Raw genomic sequence first — 21,916 nt, forward strand, 5'->3', positions numbered from 1 at the left:
AGGAGAAGCCCGGGAGGAGATGACAGAAGAAGCAACCAGGGCGGTGATGATGGCAGGAGGAGCCGAAGGGGTGAAGGGATGAGGCAAAGCCAAAGGCCCAAAAGTCTTTGGTGCAGGCAGAGGAACGACTGGACGGACGAGGGAGCCCGGTGGAGCCATGAGGATGATAGTCCAAGGTGGAGCTGTTTGGCCGAGGTGGAATGACGGGCTCGGCAGCTCGAGGTGGAGGAGGCTGGCGGAGCTGTTGACCATAAGACCCGAGGCAGATCCGCGCAGCAGAGTGGAGTAAAGAGAGGAGATGCCGAGGAAGGAGGAAGGAGAGGCGGGCCGAAGGACTGGCTGGCTTGGGTAGAGGAGGCTGCAGAGATAGGCTGGGTTGTATTATCCTCAACGAAGGAGACTTGGAGCTGGGCAGGGCCAGCAGAGATGCAGGAGACTTGGAGCTGGCTGGGACCAGCGAGGACAAGAGACTCAGGGGGAAAACCCTCTTCCTCAAACAATAACACAGAAACCTTGACAAGCTTACCCTCAGCAATGGTAGTATGGGCGGGGCTCCATTCCATTCCCTCGAACTCCACGATGACACCTACAGGTACTGACGATGTTGCCGGCTCACGCACCTGGTCAGACATACTGTTGGGCTCAGGCTCCAGGGCGAGATATGGCTCGGGTAATTTCAAGCGCTCTCTCGATCCCTGCGGTGGGCTCAGGAATAATGTCCGTGTTGGGTGTTGTTGGTGGCTGGCTGGTCTCTGGAGTTAGTCTGGAGTTGGCCTGCCTTATACTGCTAATTTAAGCTGGTCAGGAAAAACACACACAGGGAGCGGTAGGAAAAGGTGGTAAGGCAAGCCGGGTCTAAAAAGTCACTTGTGTGGCTTCATCTTTCTGCTCTATACAGAGCAATCTGACCACAGGAAGATCCATTTCTTGTTAGGTTCGGTCTTCTCTAACATTGTGGCTGTTGTAAAACTACATTGTGTCTCAGCTCAGGTGCTACATTACCTGCATTCTCATGCGCTGTCAAAATAAGCGATCCGGCGCTGTCAGAATAGAAGTATGCTTCCGACACTTATTTTTGACAATTTACAAAATAACAAGTATCAGCTAACATATCAGCCTTGGTGTATATCGGTCTGTAGGTTTGTGAATAATCAAATAAACAAGCACAAAAATATTTTTTATAACATTTTCTAACATTAAATAGGCTTAAAGTTAAAACATTATTCTTTATGTGAGGATAATACTTCATAATAGCTTACATAATGTCAAATTTATATTAAATATAACCCATAGGTGTATTTAAACTTAATGTGACAGTTTTGTGAATTTGTGATGTAATATGTGTGTGTGTGTGTGTGTGTGTGCGCGCGTGTGCGTGTGCGTGTGCGTGTCAGTGTGGGTATGTGTGTTTGACTAATACACCACACCCTGTAACCTCCGCTCTTATTTGACACTAGGCACAGGTGATGTAACATGAGTATGCATATGGTGTTGTCGTGACACATGACTTCAAACAAACCCAGACACAAAGCAAGTGGACATTTGCATTTTGTTCTCCATTTATGTGAGAACCACACTGAGAGGAAGACAGAGCAGCATGGACGAGATGAGACAGGGAAGGAAGGACGGTTACAACAGAGCAGCGATCACTGACGTCTGTTTCTGCTATAAATGAAGCACAGATTCACAGAGTCAGTGTGTGTTCAGTGTAGCTCCCACACTTTATTTCATAACTCTGTAATCATAATTCAAAAAAGCTGAGTGAGTAGGAGATAGTCTGTGGATGACATCTATAGTATGTCCAGTGATTCACGCTGGCATCTTTCCTCAACACAACCCTCAGATTGTGTATTACGCTGACCAAGCCTTTATGCTTTCAGATAATTCTGCTATTTGATATCCTGTGGTGGGTGAGTGCTGTTCATTACCTATACAGATGAAAGCCAGACATCGTGTTGAGGTTGCCTTTCACATACATCTTCTGATCGACCCTTTCTTTCTCTCTTCATCTGCCCACAGGCTCAAAGCTTTGGAAGAACAAGCAAATGGAGACCCACAACTGCTGAGCTATCGGTTCTCCCTCCCTTTTTTCCTTTCTTCCAGCTCCTCCTCTTCTTTTTACGTTCTCCTTTTCACTGAGAGCAGGAGATGAGTTCAGAGGAGAAAAGTTCCACCATGTCCCAGAAGATCTCCTCTCCATCTCATAGCAATAGCAGTTCCTCCTCCAAACATGACAGCAGACAGGTGAGTTTGTGCATGATTTGACAGTTAATGAGTTACATTTATGGAAGTATCACTTTGGTATGTACTATGCAACTCATCCTGCACTTTTGGATGGATAAGAAACCTCAAATCATGTGGCTTAGTGAGGAGAGGTGTTCTATTACTTTTCTAAGCTATCAGAGAATGATTTTTACCTGATGGATGATAAAACGCAAAAAAAAAGTCTAACTAGCACTATCAAATGAACTGAGGATGAAGAAGACAGAGCTCTTTTGTATTAGTGTGTATGATGTAAATTAAGACTCTCACTGTTGATTTTCTAGGTTTAATATTTGTCCTGCTGATTCTGCAAATAGGTAGTTGGCCTGAAATACTTTTGGGAAATTGACATCCTGTGGTGTGATATGAAATACATAATCTAAAATTCTTTTTAGATGATTTTTTCTCATTATTTCATAGTAAAAAAAGCATGAAAGCCTGCATACTATGTTCTTTAGGAAAAAATATAGAATAAATCTTCAAAAGTAAACTGAGAAGTAACTGATTCCACCTTGGCATGTAATCTGCTAGCAACTATATGGCACAAGTTGTTCAGCTGATTGGTCTCAGCTATATCTGCAGCCAATCAACTTGCTTGCTCAACATTTAAATAGACTGGTTCAGAGTTTTCTGTAAGCTGGTCCATCAGCATGCTATCAGTTTCACTGATAACTTCCACCTCCCCCAGCACCACCTGTATAAATCTGCTATATGGGAAATTTGATGCACGTATCTTTGGACATCTTCTGAATATCTGTGCATGTATATTGACAGGAGCAAGTCTCTGTACTTTCTCTGCAATAGAAGCAGAAATAAAAGCAGAAGAAGCATGCATATCAGATCTAGAACATCAAGATTAATAAATTAACATTGTCATAACCATTAACATGCTAAAACTGAGGGTTGTCATGATTGAAATATACTAACCCTTACACATTTATATGAAAGTATTTATATAATAATTTAAATTTCAACCTAAAATGTCAATAAATAAAAATTCCATGCAAACATGCATCAACTACACAAACATTGAGCCCTATTTTAACGATCTGAAACGCAAGTAACTTTGTGGGCGGATATCGGCGCAAATCTAAAATGGGTTGTTCTGAAGTAGCTACATTACTCAGCGTCTGTCAAGGGAAAAGTCCGCTGTGCGTCGGGTGCAAAATTGGAATGATACATGCGTCGTTGTACAAAGTCAATTGCGCTGGGTGCATGATAGGGCCCATTATCTTAAGTTTCAATATAGCAGATATGAGACTCTATTGTACAGTAGATCAGCTGTGGTTTGTTATAAATGCCTGATTTTCTGTTTATAATTTTTAGGATGACATGCATCACTTGATAAATGTTCTTGATTTAAAAACCGTATAAATATTTTACATTGCTCAAAATGAGTTCTTTTTTGTAATTTTCTGAAAGCAAAGGAAAACTTGACGGGCATGACAGATGAAAGCAGAAACCAGTGTACTGGACAAAATGTTTTTGGACTTTGTTCAAAAATTTCTCAGCTATTCCTTTCCGCTTTATCTTCGTCTGTCTCATTACCCACTGTTCTGAAACACAGTATTAATCCCTCTTCTCTCAGTCAGATGACTGTGTGGGAAATATGAATATCACCGATCTATGAAATGAGCCTTGAGTGCCAGATGAATAACAACTCAGCAGCCCTTTGCTTTCTTTTTTTCCCCATTTCTTTCCAAAACACAAAAAAATCCCGAAATACTTCCTGAGGCTTTTATGCGAAGGAATTAGTGGCAAACTAATCATCTTCTGTGGAAATGAAGGATAAATACAGCAGGGTTCAAAAGTGCTCTCAGACCTTTGGACACCATTACGTGTCTTCAATCACACTTTGATCATGGAGATTTATTTATATTGTGTATAGACTTAATATATCTGTGTGCATATGTACACCTGCATGTGTGTGCGTTCATATGCTCTGAGCTCCGGAGGGCGGATGGGTGTCCTTCTCCTCAGATGAACACGCTGACCTGATTATGAGGCTGTAATCTCTAATCTCATCATTTGGTAGCATTATAAAGCTCATTACTCATTCTAAGCAAAGATATGTTTAACTGTTTGGGTGGTAGACTTTACTCTCAATACCAACATCATGGAATTGTGAGTTTAAACTACAGCAAAGAGGGTTGAAATCCCAGCAGGTGATCTGGTGCCCACTTTATCAGAGAATTGCCCTCATTTACAGAACTACCGTGCAAATAAATACTATCTGAGAGTGCTGTATAGTTTACTTTGTGCATACTTACTGTATACTTTGTGTCACAACTGACAATTTTCCCTTGTGGAAAAGAAGTGCGCTTTTGTATTGAATGTGCACTTGTAGTGTACATTAAATCTTAAAAGTAAATTAATTATCTTGCAGATAATATTATATTTATGAAATAAAAGGCCACTTAGCTGGAGACCTACTCAATATTAAACACAAATCGATGTATTTTGAACACCCGGGTACAAAATATATACATCAATAATTAATCATACTTATAGGTTGTGATTCTGAGGAGCAAGTTGGTCCAAATAAAGTGGGTACTGTCCCATCTTTAATTGATAAGCGTTTTGTAAATCCCATTTAGACCTCTCTGAGATTTGAGATGCATTTGAGTCACAGAAAACAGTGACTTCTTGACATGTACATAACACAAACTAGCTACAGGGCCCTATTTTTACGATCTAAGCGCATGGTTTAAAGCGCACAGCGCAAGTGCACAATTCTGAATCCACCAAAAAAAAAAAAATACTGCGCCATTGATTTTAGACCAGGTTTTTGTTGGTGTTTGGTGTTTTTAGCCCCCAACGGCGCTCTCCAGGCAGCGAGGGGATGGGTAGGTTTAAGGTTGAGGTTAGCGTTAGCTGCCTGGAAGGAGCCATTGGGGGCTAAAAACACCATCAAGCTTTTTTGTTGGTCAATGACGCAGTCTATTTCAGTTGCCTCAAAATAGCAACGCGCCAACAATGCGCCTTAACACACCTCGTTTTCAGGCCAGCATGCCCATAGGTGAACAGATGGGCGTAAATGCATTTGCTATTTAAACTACGTGGTGCAAGACGAGAAAATGATAACTGCGTCAGGCTGAAACTAGCAAAAAACGCTTGCGTCACGCCTGGTGTATGATAGGGCCCACAGTGTTTGAGGGCAGAACAACGTAGACTTGTTTGCAGGCAGCCAATGAAGACCATAGGCTGGCATTATGCAAATGTGTTACCGTGTTACATTATGCAGGAATTCCTGACAACTCGTTTAAGTGGTTCAGAATCAGTTCTTTCTTTTGGTAGACAATAACTTATTTATCGTGCACTTTCGACTTTACAACCTGGCAGAACGTTTACATTCACAGACAGCTATATTACATACTGCATGAAGGATAATATTCGAAAAAGCATAATAGGGGCACTTTAAAGAGAGTACACGTTCATGACTAAGAGCATGAGTATGCGCATGAGCATGTCACTTAAGTGCACATTTAAAAAGTGCACTTTGTAATGTCAAATTAAATGTTTTTTTTTAAAGTACATTCATGATGTTCTAATAATCTTTTGTAATGCTTTAAAGAAGTACACTTATTTTGATATGTTGACATACTAAAGCACATGTAAAGTACTTGATTATCATTTTGTAGTGTTATTCGATATAAACTATAGTGTGATTCGATATTATTTAAATTACATTCTGCAGTAGACAACCATTTCAAAGACAAAATAACTAACTACTTGCGTATATAAAAATGTACTCAAGTCCTACTTAACTGGGTCAAAAAGCACTCTAAAGCATATATTATTTATATATTTAAAATATTATTTCTGTAATGATTACTCTTTTTAAAAGTATGCTTAAGTGCTCTTTTTAACAAGGGTTGGTTGATCAGCTGGGCTGTTCCACTGTCATAACTCCCTTGAAGGTTGTGTTTGCTCTTTGATTTGAAATGTTGTGTAAGAGCATTTGGTTTCATTAGTCTCACTCTGTGGTTCTTAATGCATGTTTGGGTTTTGTCCTTGGCTATAGAGATGTCTCTTTGAAAGTTGTCCTTGATGTAGTGAATTGCTGAGAGTGTGTTTGGGCAGTGCAGCTCTTGCCTTGAGGAAGAGACAGAGTTTGCTGAAGAGGGAGAATGGAGACCCACATTTTTGTCCCGTCTGACAGGGCTCTAAATAATAGAGAGAATATCTCTCCTCTCTAAATTTCCACCTGATTGCTAACAGGTGTTTATGCACATAAATTTGTTATTACCATAATGTTGATTTATCCAGAGAATTGTGAATGAGTAACCTTGTTCCTGCAGTTAGCATTTAGCCTAATAACAATCTCCATATAAGGACTTATAGTCATTCTTCACTTAAACACTTTTTATATATTTTAATATACTAGTGCAAAATGCCCGTGCAAAATCAGTTTTTAAGTGTGTTTTTAGTAATTGTTGGTTTGGTGTGTTTGAGTGCACATTGTTACAATTACACAGCAAAAGTTCAGTGACATTTTTATTTGTGCATGGTAGAAAGCACAACGTGAACTCCGAGAAAACGCTATGCTTGAGGAAACATTTTGTGAATAGGCAACTACAAATGATGCCCGTGAAAGAGACTGTGAACACATTGAAAAGGATATGTTTAGTTGGTGAATAGCATTTACACAGTAGCGATAACGTTAAGCGCACCAGAATGAAATATAATATTCAGAAGTAAACAGCATGGCTGACTTATATTCAGTTTACATCCACAACTGAATAAGCGCGATGATTCAGGGAGCAGTGCAAAGTGCCCGTGCAAAATCAGTTTTTGTGAGCTGATCGCTGAACAAAAAAGTTCAGGAGATATTTCTTAGCGATGGCTGATTTCAACAGTTTCAATATGATAAAAAATAACTTTTATATTGATTCAATGGATTAATTGCATTTTGGGAAAAAAAGTGTCATGAATTTATTGCATTTTTGGGGAAAAATAATCCGTTTTTATAATAAATCTTTGAAAATCAAAATCTGGATTTGAATTTTTTATGTTATTATAACCTAAAGATGCTATGTGAAATAATCAAAATGGATTTTTCACGTTCTGGAACCAAACTATAATATTCAGAAGTAAACAGTGTAGCTGACTGAGTGTTTTATGTCAGAATGTTTATTTTTAAACCACAACCTTCTTAGGGCTTCTTTGACCGATACAACCCTCTAATATCAGAATGTTTATTTTTAAACCACAACCTTCTAAAAATGATATATTTAATGATATCTTTTGCATTTCTCATCCAAACAACGTCAAACTTGGCACTGCACTTACTTGTGCCCGTAGCGAGACACCTGTCGAATTTGAAATCCATCGGACTAACGGTTCGAGAGATATGCGGTTAACAGACACACACACACACACACACAGACACACAGACGTTTCTGTAATTTATAGATAGATTACACACTACAGTTTAAATGTTTTGGATCTGTACGATTGTTTAATGAACCTCTATTTCACTGTGGTTTAAATGTAATTTATTCCTGTGATGGCAAAGCTGAATTTTTGTGGAAACTGTTTTTTTGTTTTGTTTGTTTTTTTAGCATTCTTTGATGAATAGACAGTTCAAAAGAGCAACATTTATTTGAAATTATTTGACATCTTTTGAAACAATAGCACTTTTGATCTATTTAATGGATCTTTGCAAAATAAAAGTATTGATTTCTTTAAAAAAAAAAAACTGCTTTATACTTATGAATGGTAGTGTCATGGTTTGTGTTGGTTCCGAATTTTATCCTAAATTCAAGATTTTCTGTATGAAGATGTTTTTACACTACTTTTTATTGACAAATATTTCCAATTTGTGAAATCAAGAAATGACAGTCGTTGCATGCAGGAGCTCTAAACCTATAAATAAGCTGAATACTGGAATGATTTGTTTGATGTTTTTTTTCTGTGTTCCTAAAGAAGGGGAGAAGAATCATAAGCTGGCAGCAACTCCATTTTTCTAGGCCCGCTGCCTTCATGTCCTAATAAAACATTTTCTATCAATTTATTATGCATTTATCATACAAATAAGGACAGTGCACTAAAACTATATAGTAATTGACAAATAACAGAAAAGTAATTGAAAAATGGTTTATATATTAATTTATTTATATAATAACCATGTGGAGATGCTTATTTCGGCAACACTTTATTTTACAGTGTCCTTGTTACATGTAGTTACTGTAGTTATAACTATAAATTATGCATAATTACATGCAAATAACCATAAGCCAAACACTAATCTAACCTTAACCCTATAGTTGTCACACACATTCAGTCATTTGTTCGTTTAGTTTCATTTTCATGGACTTTTAGTTTGCTTTTCATTATTTCCTGTTATTTTTGTTCACTTTCCCCGCTCTAATCAGTTACCATGGCATTTCATTGGATCATCACACCTGTTAGTCTTTTAGTTCATCATCATTGTATACTCAAGTTTCTGTGTTTCCTCAGTTCATTGCCGGCTATTGTTTGTGTGCTATATTGGATATTCTCAGATTATTCTTTTATTAAATACCTTTGGATTAGAACTTTTGATCTTCGTCTTTGGACTCTTTGAACTTTGACAATAGTAAGTACATGTAGTTAATTAATATTACTCAGTAAATGTATAGTTACACTGAAACAAGGACACCTTTAAATAAAGTGTAACCCCTATTTCATATTAATGTGTCAAGTAGCTTCTGTAATGCAAGTGGCTGTAATGAAGTGCTAGACGAAGAAGATAATTTTGCTAACACAGTCTTTAATAATACTTTTTAGAAGATACAGGGGAAATAATAACACGACCACTTAACTAGAAACGATAACCAACAAGGGACAAAACATAACAGAGAGTATAAATACTAGGCGAACATAATGACAGTATGGTGCAGATAATATAACCAAAGGAACAAACAAGGACATAATCAAGTCAAGTCACATTTATTTATATAGCACTTTATACAATACATATTTATACAGGGCTTAATACAGAAGCAGCTTTACAGTTATAACAGGAGAATGAGTCAATGATGCAAACAGATTTAATTTTGGCTGTACAACGGCTCTAACAGAAAATAGTATCATTGTTCAGCTGAAGTCAGTTCAGTGTTGATTCAGTTAAAGATCATCAATTATTAAATTAGTTAATTTAATCTATAAAGCCTTTTTGCAAAAACATTATGCCATCGTCCAGCTCAGTTCAGTTTTTATACAATAGTGTCAGTGCAGTCAAATCAATAATATTTTTGAATATAAAGTGTCCCCAACTAAGCAAACCAGAGGCGACAGTGGCAAGGAACCCAAACGCCATCAGGTGACAGAATGAAAAATAAAAACTTTGGGAGAAACCAGGCTCAGTCGGGGGGCCAGTTCTCCTCTGGCCAACAAACAAACACTGTGTGAATATGATTTAGGCTGAATCACAAATCAGAATTCAGATTGTGGATCGGTAGCATTCAAATATTTCGTCCAGTTCCTTTTGCTTGAAGATCGGATTGATCACTCCAGTATGGAGACGAAGCTGATCATAGGTCTGTGCAGAGGACTTGTCTGGTTCTTATGGTCTTTGCTGAGGATCTGTGGCTGTCTGTCGTGTCAACCTTCACAGGTTATTGTCTTATTTACAGGATCTCTGCTGACATTCAGGGCTGCATTGTGGTCATGCCTAGGTGCAGGTCCACCATCTGATTCGGATACAATAACGATGCAACAATTACATCATGTGCGTTCCCGGTTCCAGTTGACCTAATATATTCAGCCTAACAATCCTCTAACGAATGTGAATTATAGAAATGTGATAATGTGTTATGTGAATGCCAGGTTAAAGAGATGGGTTTTTAGTCTAGATTTAAACTGACAGAGTGTATCTGCTCCAAACTGGTCCAGAGGTTGCTAAATAGGAAAAAGATCTACTGCCTGCAGTTGATTTTGATATTCTAGGTATTATCAACTGGCCAGAATTTTGAGATTGCAATAGATGTGAAGGATTATTATGTGTTAAGAGCCAACTCAAGTACTTAGGAGCTAAACCATTTAGTGCTTTGTAAGTAATTAGCAAGATTTTAAAATGTATGCAATGTTTAATAGGTAACCAATGCAGTGTTGACAGAACCGGGCTATGTGGTCATACTGGTCTAGCTGCTGCAGTTTAGACCAGCTGGAGTTTGTTTATTAAGCGTGCAAGGCAGCCACCCAGTAGAGCATTACAATAATCTATCCTTGAGGTCATGAACTCATGAACTAACTTTTCTGTATTTGTCATTGAGAGCAAATGTCGTAATTTAGATATTTTTTTAAGATGGAAAAATGCATTTTTAAAGATGCTAGAAATGTGGCTTTCAAATGAAAGATTAGTATCAAAGAGCACACCCAGGCTCCTAACGGACGACGAAGACTTGACGGAGCCATCAAGTGTTAGACAATATTCTAGGTTATTACGTGCAGAGGTTTTTGGTCCAATAATTAAAATGTAGTTTTGTTTTGTTTTTTCAGAATTAAGTAGTAGGAAATTACTACTAGTCATCCAATTTTTATATCAACTATGCATTCCGTTAATTTTGGTATTGGTATATTTCATCGGATCGCGAAGAAATATAGAGCTGAGTATCATCAGTGTAACAGTAAAAAATTAATGCTATGCTTCCTAATGATATCTCCCAAGGGTAGCATGTACAGGGTGAACAGCAACGGTCCTAGTACTGAGCCTTGCGGTACTCTATATATACTGAACTCGTGATTAATATGACACCTCTTTATTTACTGCTACAAATTGATACCAGTCAGATAAGTATGAACCATGCCAATGCAATTCCACTAATGCCAATGTAATTTTCAAGTCTATTCAAAAGAATGTTGTGGTCGATAGTATCAAATGCAGCACTAAGATCCAGTTACACTAATAGAGAGATACAACCAAGATCGGATGATAAGAGCAAATGAGATCAGTCTCAGTACTATGATACGATCTAAATCCTGACTGGAAATCCTCGCAGATACAATTTCTTTCTTAAAAGGAACATAGTTGTGAGGAGGATACTGCCTTTTCTAGTATTTAATGAAGGAAACCAAAAAACAGAGCAGGAAAACGGTAACTAAGGGAAACAGAACTAAGAACAAAACAAAGAATATCAAAATAAGAGGAAAAGACTGTGACAGCATTACTTGTTGACTCTTTATTTTCACACTGCATGATTTTTCGTCATTCTCAGTCCTGCCTAATGATAGCCATCCAATTATATTTACTGCAGTATAAATGGTATCTCTACCAGTTGACACATTTATGGTCACATGCTTTATTTAATTGGCATTTTTTCATAGGCAGTATTTTGTATTTTGATAACACATATTTTTAAGATAGCTCATATACTTTATACTTACAGTTTATTACTGTTTTTCATAGTAAATATGTGTATAGTGTAAATATGTATTGAATGGAATTGTACAGGACAACTGGGAGATCGTCGAGGGCTTGCGTGGTGGTCTTTCTAATGTTCAGGAGCCAGAGAAGCAGTCCGGCTACATGCTGAAGAAGAGAAAATGGCCCATGAAAGGTTGGCACAAGGTATGCGTGGGAAATTGTCATGCCTCTACCAATGTTTTATTTAAAATATTTGGAAGACATGGAATAATTCACTGTAAAAAGTGAACAGTTGGATCAACTTAAAAAAATTACTTCAATTGGTAACACCTAAAGAAATTAAGTTTTCTCAACTTAAATTATCACGTTTTTCACGATAAAATGTGATAATTTAAGTTGAGAAAACTTAATATCTTTAGGTGTTACCAATTGAAGTAATTTTTTTAAGTTGATCCAACTGTTCACTTTTTACAGTGTTGGATGAATTAGTGTAAGCGTAGATATTTCCCAAATTACATTTGGGTGGCTGATGATTAAAGAACTTGATGAATGATCTTCCTGTGCATAATTTTGTTCAATTTTAGCACACAATAACACATCTTTTTTGATGCTCAAATACTTTCTTCTATGGCATTTAATGTGCAAATGCAACCCTTATTTGCCTTGAAAATAGCCATATTCCCCTTCAACCAAAAAGAGTGTATACAAGAATTAGGGCTGTCACGATATGATATCGCGATTATCACATCCAAAATAAAAGTTTGTATTTTCATAATAAATGTGTGTGTACTGTGTATAATTATTTTGTATATTTAAATACACATACGTGCATGTATATATTTAAAAATATTTATATTTAAAATGTTATTTAGATATACAATATTTATATTTCTATAATATAAATTATATATAAATCTATAAACAGTATATACATGCAAATATTTCTTAAATATATACAAGCATGTGTGTGTATTTATATATATAAAATAATTATACACAGTACACACACACATTTATTATGTAAATACAAACTTTTATTTTGGACGCGATAATCGTGATATCATATCGTGACAGCCCTAACAAGAATAGACAGAAAAGAGGCATAGTGATATACAGCCTCGCATTCATCAAGAGTGTTTTTGCGTCGCCTGAAAGGACATTCATCATTTACCAAATAAATCTGACCCAAGTTTCTCCTCTGTCCTCTCCTCTTTGTGCTTCTTTTTTCACAGAGATTCTTCTACTTGGACAAGGGCATTTTGAAGTACGCCAAATGCGAAGCTGATGTGAGTCTAAAAGGCCTCACATATATAAATACTGTATACAGACACACTCACTTAGTCCATTAAACTAAAGCATTCAGGACTTTTAGTGGTCACTTATCCTTCATGCAAGTTTTTACAGAGTTCCAGCAATCTTCAGAGGTCTTCATCCTCCATCTTTCCGCCAATATATGTTTCCTGCTGAAAAAAGCCTCTTGCTGTGGGAATGTAAAAATTAAGGTTAATTTCCCCAGAGTTTGATAGCATCATCTGTAGCAGATAGTTTACAAATGTCTAAATTTCATAACAAAAACTGTTATGCTACCCCTGTGCTCCGATTGCCTTCCCTCACACCAATCTACCCTTTTAAGCAGCATTATGAAGTGGACGTGTATGGCCGGGTATTCAGTTATAACGAAAATACATAATTAAGCTGTCGTATGTCTTTCAGATTTATCTGGGGCTTTGTTAGCCTCTAATTCAAGGCCACTAGTCGAATGTTCTTGTGAGAATGCATCATTGACAAGGTTATGCATTAGCAAAATTTGCCAAAGCCCTCTTGTATTTTACGTCACCTTTTTGTGAAGAATCACTGTTTTGAATGCACAATATGTTGCTTACACAGGGTTGGGAACCAAGAACAGGTTCTTAAAAAAACAAAAAAACAAAAAAAAAAACATATATATATATATATATATATATAAATAAATATTGGAAATTAATTACATTTAGTCTAATTACAGAATGAATGACTCTGCACAGGTTATTTTTAGTGAATCAAACTCAGTGTAGTTAATGACTGATTGTTTACATGTCAGTATGTAGTTAAAAATACACATTATGCATTTTGTCTTTACTATTTCATAGTAATTAATGAATAAATGAATTTCTTTTTTGTAAATGTGTTGTTAAAGGCCTTTTGTTGGATTGCATTTGTGAAAAGTCTTTTGCAAGAATTGTATTAAAGTGATTTCACTTTCAAATTTAAGTATTAATATAATTTATTAAAAGTATTATTTCATTATTTGGCACCTGAACTGCTTTACTTTTTTAAAAATGTTATTCCTTATAAATACTAAGTTTTGTTAATGGAACTGTTTGGGAACCAAATCCTTAAATTCTTCACAATTTGCATCTCTACTTTCATGTCATTTATGCAAATCTATGAAATAGCCACAGTAAGATGGGATTACTTGGGCTATCTCACTCTATCTGTTGTATTTTTGGTGTAAAGGATGCAATAGATTTGATTATTTATGGAAAAGCAAAACCAAGAATTCATTGAACCTATATTCAAACCAAGAGCAACATATTTGCTCAGTAGTAATTTGAGTGTGTTGCAACGGAGTAACATAACGTTGTATTGATATATGAGGTAGCGTTGATATTTATAGGTCAAACCTTCTGTCTGTGCTGTAGGTGGAAAAAGGCAAGCTCCACGGCTGCATTGATGTGGGACTGTCCGTCATGGCCATTAAGAATAAGGCCAAGTGCATTGATCTGGATGCAGAAGAAAACATTTACCACTTAAAGGTATCACAACAATTATAGTATTAGACTGACCTCAAAATGCTCTGCGGTCATAGGTAGAGCATTAGTGGAGAATGTAATTTTGCTGCAGTTTTACTGGAACATGTTACATTATGATGGTAAAGTAGATTTGCTTTAGCCTCATATTAACGTAGCACTAGGAGGTTATTTTGCCTTTAAAGTTTTCTGGCTATATGAGAAAGAGTTTTGATGTCCCATCCTAAACTGAATTTAGAATGCCTTTTTAATGGTAGTATAATTCAATTTAAATTAAATGTCATTTGAGATGCAAACAGAATGCAGAATTGTATAATTACACTTAATTACAATACAATTAAATGCAAATAAACTCATAAACATCATGTACACAATACATTGGGTATTTCTAGAAACAGCAGATCATAGTAATAAAATGTATATATATTAATATAATATACTACTAATAAAACGACAGTAATAACATTGTGTACTTATTTAATTCATAAATAAGTTATTTAATTCACAAATTTCAATAATTTTATTATATTAGTATATATATATATATATATATATATATATATATATATATATATATATATAATTTGTTTTTCAATAACATTTTCCAGAATGCTCTGAGTAAATATATTATAGAATTACATTTTGATGTCAGTATGAAATTTCTTAATATAAAGTTATAAATAATAAGATGTCGAAGTAAAAAAATATTTATGTTTTGTTCAAAAATGTGACTAATGAAATTCCTGTGTTTAATTTCTTTGAATTGCAGTATTGTTTTAAATTCTGAAATTTGTCCAAGCATGTTTTTACTAATATTATCTTATAGGTTGTATAGGCTGGCTTATCATGTTTCAAGCTTTTAAAAAATCAATACCATTCCAAAACATATTAACAGTTTAAAATTAGAAAGCTTTACAAACCTCAATAGAGAGATTGATTTTAAAATGAAATTCTGCTCCCATGTAGTGGATCCTCTTTTAAAGAGAATCATTTATGGGGGGAAAGGGGTTTTGTCAGTTTCCGTTTGATTTTCTCCAGTTTGAACTCTTGATCTCATGAATAGGAAGCAAGTCCTTCAATACAAAGTCATGAGGTCAACAGCAGCACAGCATCAAGAAAAACAGCTTCTGAATCCTGATTGAGTAGTTTAACTGTGGTCTCCTTGTGCTTGCAGATCAAGTCCCAGGAGCTGTTTGATGAATGGGTCTCTAAGCTCCGTCACCACAGACTTTACAGGCAGAATGAGATTGCCATGTTCCCTCATGAGAAAACGCTCTTCCACCCTCATTACCCCCTCACCTCCTCCCCCACGACACCCGACAGTCAGTCCATCAGAAAGGTAACGCCATGGGACATGTTGAGGGATTAGATGGAAAGATAAATGTCAGATGAAATGACAATGACTGTGCTAGTCCTTCAACTTTGAGAGGACGTTAAAGGTCTATTGTACCTTAATGCCTACAGCAGTTGTCAACTTTTAGAAACTAACTCTCAAAAATGACTTTTCATTTATTTTGTCCACTAACAATATCCACCAGTGTATACACATTTATCACAGTATACGTTTTTTTTTTCGAAGGTAATGAAAATTCCCACATTATTTCCACAATGATGTATTGCTGTGATGACTGTGGAAATGGCATTTTTCAACTTTTTGGCATAAATTGTCTTTTGTCTTGCTCAGGCTTACTTCAAAGCTAGTTTTAGTCCTGAATACACACAATTAAAGCTGCACATACACACTTTGGTCGCTCTAACGACATCTATCGCATGGTACTTGCAGAACAGCTCTTATATCAGTTACACGCTCTACTGCACGGATGAATCTGATGCTTTGAGGAATTCCCATGGTTACCAGTGATTACTGTGTCAGAGTGGATCTTTCATTATACACCATCTTGTACACCAAGATCTACTGACAGTAAGAAGAATTTGCAGATAAAGTGCAGATATGATAAAGTACTAATCCAACCCGGCAGTTCAAAATGTAAAGCATTATTTGTAGTCTTTCAAGTTCAACACAGATTTTATGTACTCAGTCAATAATGGAATTCCAATCATATCTAATCAAAATACACCTTTAAATAATATTGTTATCATTTTTGCATAATTTGACAATCACAGATTGATTGGAAATGGTGCACAATTCAAATATTCCATTCACAAATGATATATGCAATTGTTCAGTGTGGTGGAAATTATGTCACAGCTGTGGGACAGTTGTAGTGTTTGCAAAATATATGTAAATCAATTTCACAAAATAAATATTGAAATGGTTTATATCATAATATTATCCATAAATAAAAGAAATTTGAAACTGTAAAAAATGTGACCTTCATATAACAAAAAGGGGAAAAAAATATTTGTTTGTTTGTGATATGATTTGACAACTTTAAACAGCCAGAATGTTATGAAGCTAATATTGTTTTAGAGTTTTATTAATACATTTATCTTTCTTTCTCTTTCTCTCTCTTCTTAATCATTTTCTGTATTCTTTTCTGTCTCTATCGTCTCCCTATCATTTTCTTTTCATGCTTATCTCTCTCTCTCTCTAGCGTGCCTCTCTTGCAAAGCAGTCCTCTCTTCACTCGCCTGTATCTTTTACCAGCCAGGCCAAGGTGACCGCCTGGCTCCAGTCTTCTGATGACATGGACAGGTGCACCAAAGGTACACACATACACACCAATTTATAAATCCATCTCATACTGAAGATGCTGTGTCTGCAGCTTTTTACTCTCTCTCTCTCTCTCTCTCTCTCTCTCTCTCTCTCTCTCTCTCTCTCTCTCTCTCTCTCACTCACTCTCTCTCTCTCCTCTCTCTCAGAACTCTCAGTATGTGAGGCTCAGCTCCTGGAACTGAATCACTTGTTAAGAAGTATGGAGGTGTTACACCGTACTTACTCCGCCCCAGCTATCAACGCTCTGCAGGTTACTTGTCATTCACACAAAAAATATCACATTTTTTTGGATTATAATTTTGTTAACATAATTACACATGCTATATATCAGAATTTGTTTTTGGTTAGATTAAGTGTTTTACATATCCAGAAATGTAAGGATGTTTTCAGTTGAATTAGTATTATTTTACATTTTTAAAGTGCCCCTATTATGCTTTTTTATATATTATCTATAGTGTGTAATATAGTTGTGAATGTGAAAGGTCTGCAAAGTTCCAAAGATCAAAGTGCGCGATAAATGGAGTTAATGGAGTCTCCCAAAAGAAAGAACTGATTCTGAAGTTTGAGTCGTCAGTAATTCCAGTCTTACTTCCTGCATAAACCTATTTGTAGGTTTGTAACAAATTTGCATAATGCCAGCCGATGGTTTTCATTGGTTGCCCACGAGCAACGTCTACTTTGCCCCGCCCTCAAACGCTGTAGTTGTAGCTGAGGCCTGGAAGAGTTTGATTCATGTTGTCGGGCTGGAATTGATATGGTAAAACCAACGCCATCGTTCCCATTCGTATCCCTGTGTATATTCAAGCCTCCTGAGCTGAAATTCAGATAATGGGAGTTTTGTTTCTGACGCGCTGTAAGCTGTTGACCAATCACAACAGACTGGGCCATCTGACCAGTCAGAGCAGAGAAGGCTCTCGGAAAGGAGGGGTTTAGAGAGACTGGATTCTTGATCAAACCGTTTCAGATGCCGTAAGGAAAGAGGTGATGCTGCAGTGTGAGGAAATTATAGTGTTTTTTGACCTTGGATGCATGTAAACCTATTGCAGGAGACCTTCAAAACAAGCCTTTGAAATAGCTTAATGGGGGCACTTAAAGTATTACTTGGACAACTTTTCAAAATGTTTAATAGAAAAAACTTTAAAATTGCTGCCACCAAAAAAGGCCAATCTTAGTCCCTCAGGCAGTGGTCCAGCTGTGCCTGTGAATGCTGTTAATGTTCTTCTCTACTGCCCAACTGACAAACAGTGATTCGGTTGATAGCACACGTTCAGAAGGATAGCCATGATGAGATTTGCAGTATTAAATTATTCCACATAACTGCTATAACAGATGAGACATTATTCAGAAAGCTGTCCTTTTCATTTTCCAAATGGGCCAATTTATTTTTTTACAATATCTGTTTACTTTAGCTGCTGCAAAATTTAACTGTTGTCTCTGGATATTTCAATAATTAAAGTCGTCATGAAATCAAAATTGACTCTATTTACTTTGTAAGCGCACATTACTAGTTTTGTGGTGAACAATTAATCCAAAGTTAATACACTGAAAAATATTTGTTTTGTTTTGAAAATTTGCTTCCGCTCTGGAATGGCATTCCTTCTCTGATGACGTCAGTTTGACGGCTTGGGTTGAATATCCTTAACCACTCCCCTCCAACCATCAGTCTGCTATGAGTGAGGGATGGAGAGGTGCGCTAAAGTAAAACCCCGCCCTCTATTCAATATTCCTTTTCACTTCAAGGACAAGTTCACATATTTTCATTTTTTGTCATCTGGCGGACAAATTAACGGGGGAGATCTGGGTGCTGGTAACATGGAGAGAGTACACGTTGTTCTTTTACATATACTACCGATATTGTAAGAAATACAAAGCTGGATGAAAATCACAAACTTGTCGCTTTTTAATTAAATTAATCCCCTTATTATTTTGTAATCGAATTTTATTCACAGTATGGCCAATAAAACACCAAGCTAAAATCAGTCATTAAGTAAATTTTGGCATCACAAAATTATAATGTATAGTATGAAAAATGGATATTTATTTTGAGATTCGCTAAAGATTACATTTCATTTTAATTCTTAAATTATTAGTGTTTTTAAAGATTAACTGTAAGTGATTGTTAGATGACAGCAAAGCTTATCTAAATGTAAAATTAAGGGAAATGAGCGTGCACAATTAAATATCCAATATCAGCCAATATATATCCAATGTTGATCAATACAGGTATATTAAAACATATCTACTATCGGTCGATAACCGATATGGTACCGATATATTGTGCATATAAAAGAATCCATTAATGAAGGGTTTACAGTATGTATTGGGGGATTGACAGGATTTTTCAGTATCTTTTGTTTTGTGTAGGCTTCAATGTACGACAGCCCGAAAAAAGAGAAGAGACATCCCAAAAAATGGCGTGGCAAGAATTACGGGAAAGACAACAAAACCACCCTGCAGGTGATCTGTGACCTTCTACTTGCATACCTGATTTTAAAATATAAAACTTCCTTTAAAACAGTCTTTACTTCAGTTTACAAGAGAGACAGGCATTTTTAATGTTAATTTGCTGATGTATTATGTGCATGAATAGTGTGATGATAATGAAAGTCACTCTCATTCGCACACCTCATCCTGGATTCCCTTAACTATTACACAAAGGACCATTAAGTATTACTGCATGGACTACAAATTTTCTATTACATTTTCCTCAGGTCATTTATCTCACAGTGTTCCTTTTGCAAAAATGAATCGCACCATCATTGATCATTGACCTGGTATTTTCTCCTTCCTCTGATGTTTTTAGGTTCCGAGCTGTATTTCAGCAGGCTCTGTCCGTCTCCACGCGTCCAATCCCAACCTCTCTTCAGTAGACCTGACCAATGAGAAGAGTTACAATGAAACTCTAGACTCGCCTATAGATGTATCCAAACTGCAGGAAGACTTCTGCCGCGTCGCAAACAACCGTGAGTGCTGCAACAGAAAACTAGTGAATCTTTAATGAGATTAAGTGATGTATCACTGGAATGTGTCTTTCGTGACAAATTACACCTCATCATTCTCCCCCAAATCCTACATTTTTGTCTCAAAATGTCTTATTTGCATATAAAATATGTGTCATTAGAATGAAATTGCTGAGGGAAAAGCCAAAACTCTGAAGAACGTGACAGATGTTTATTGCAAATCTGTTTTTGCAAAATCAGTATCTCATGGTCAAATAAATTCCCAAGGTTTCATTGGATAGTATCACAACTTTGAATGAGCTGACCAACAAGAATAAAATAGTGTAGAATGAGAAGACAGTATGAGTTTCCATGCTAGTTGCTGTTGTATTATGTTGGTTTGGTGCTCTTCTACATGATGTACTAGCATGGTATTTCTAGTGAAGATGGATGACAAAAGATTATCTAACTGATTAAGCTAGTTAAGAGTGGTAGGGATAGCAGCAAAGCATCTCATGCTAATGATCGCCTTTTTAACTGGGTGAAATGAACTGATATCCATTCAAAGAATTTGGTGGCTCTGCAAACCTGCAGACCAAGTGTGAATTTTGATGGAAAATCTGTTATTTTCTGCATGTGGTTGGTCATTGTAAATGGGGCAACATCAGCGACATGCAAACAATCAAACATCTGATGTACAGCCATACTGGCTGTTTATAACTGGTGCATACATATTAGGGCTATCACTTTAAGTTCGAAAATCGATTGCACAATCGATCGGACCAACCAACACAAGTTTCGAAAACGAAAATAGGGAATCGATTTTAACGGCCTTCTCTTGGAGCGCGTCCAGCTCGTCACGATACGCCCGCAGCGAACGCTCGTCACACAGCAACTGCAGGCTCTGACAAACACACATAACAGCAAATTATCCTTCTGCATAATGTGTCTCTTTTTACTACAAAAATGTGAATTCTGCCGGTATTCAGACAGTCTCATTTATACAGATAGGCTACAGATTCGGGCTACGGTCTACAATCGCCTACGTAGGTGAAATTTGTTTGACATTTCTAATCGTAAACACAGCCATGTTGAAGCCTGCAGTAATGTTTTTCATTGATGTTATGGCAATCCACTCTGCTTAATGCCTTAATTCGTCCTAATGCCTGCTAGTTGTCCGTGGATTTGCTTATATTTGGCGTTTAAAATGGAAATGTCTTTAGACATGGAAAATCGATTTTACAATCGATTCAATGAACACTTATGTCTCAAAAATCGACCAGGATTTTTTCACAAAAGTGACAGCCCTAATACATATGTATATATATATATATATATGTGTGGGTGTGTGTGTGTGTATATATATATCAACTCAAGTTTTCACTGCACACTTCCTGTTTCCTTGATATAGCTACCTTTTTTCAAATCACCCTTATGATCTGCATGTGTACCAGTTTTCATGTGGAGGCCAAAGTAGCCTTTACACATTACACTGTACACATTAACTATAATGAAACAGAGACAACATTTAGTCTAAAATGCACATTTTGCTTTCAGAGATATGATTCATATGTATGTATACTTCCTCAAATTACAAACAGATTGTGTTTATAAATTATGCATGAAGGTGTTAGAATCAAAACCAGATTCTTCAATGATTTGTCCGCCTTATATATATCTGAAATGGTATATCTCAACTCTTTTTTGTGTGTTTGTTTCCAGTTCATACAACCATGAAATCAGCCATGTGCATGCTGACTTCAGAGAAAGAGAGACTTAAACAGATGCTGGAGCACGAGTCTTGTCCCTCCCCCTCGGCCCAGCTACTAGGACTGAAAAGTGCCCTGGCTGCTGTAAGCACACAAACACGCACACACATTTCCTCTCTGTGCATTTCCTC

General features: G+C 36.5%; 1 protein-coding gene across 2 annotated transcripts in view; it reads left to right on the forward strand.

Moving 5' to 3' along the window:
• Positions 1-21,916, forward strand: part of osbpl3b (oxysterol binding protein-like 3b) — an 82,166-nt gene that overhangs the window by 25,089 nt on the left and 35,161 nt on the right. Inside the window, exons 1-11 of one of the 2 annotated variants that reach the window (XM_084087996.1) lie at positions 1,886-1,910; positions 2,020-2,244; positions 11,699-11,815; positions 12,844-12,897; positions 14,293-14,406; positions 15,575-15,739; positions 16,956-17,067; positions 17,224-17,327; positions 19,442-19,534; positions 19,881-20,040; positions 21,739-21,869. In XM_084087996.1, coding sequence (XP_083944122.1) covers positions 2,149-2,244; positions 11,699-11,815; positions 12,844-12,897; positions 14,293-14,406; positions 15,575-15,739; positions 16,956-17,067; positions 17,224-17,327; positions 19,442-19,534; positions 19,881-20,040; positions 21,739-21,869 — 1,146 coding nt within the window. In that variant the 5' untranslated portion in view covers positions 1,886-1,910; positions 2,020-2,148. Of the gene's footprint in view, positions 1-1,885; positions 1,911-2,019; positions 2,245-11,698; positions 11,816-12,843; positions 12,898-14,292; positions 14,407-15,574; positions 15,740-16,955; positions 17,068-17,223; positions 17,328-19,441; positions 19,535-19,880; positions 20,041-21,738; positions 21,870-21,916 lie in introns of those variants that run through there. The other variant, XM_084087995.1, reaches the window with a different exon arrangement.

This window comes from Abramis brama (assembly GCF_963993115.1).
Source record: "Abramis brama genome assembly, chromosome: 17".
NCBI classification, from domain to species: domain Eukaryota; kingdom Metazoa; phylum Chordata; class Actinopteri; order Cypriniformes; family Leuciscidae; genus Abramis; species Abramis brama.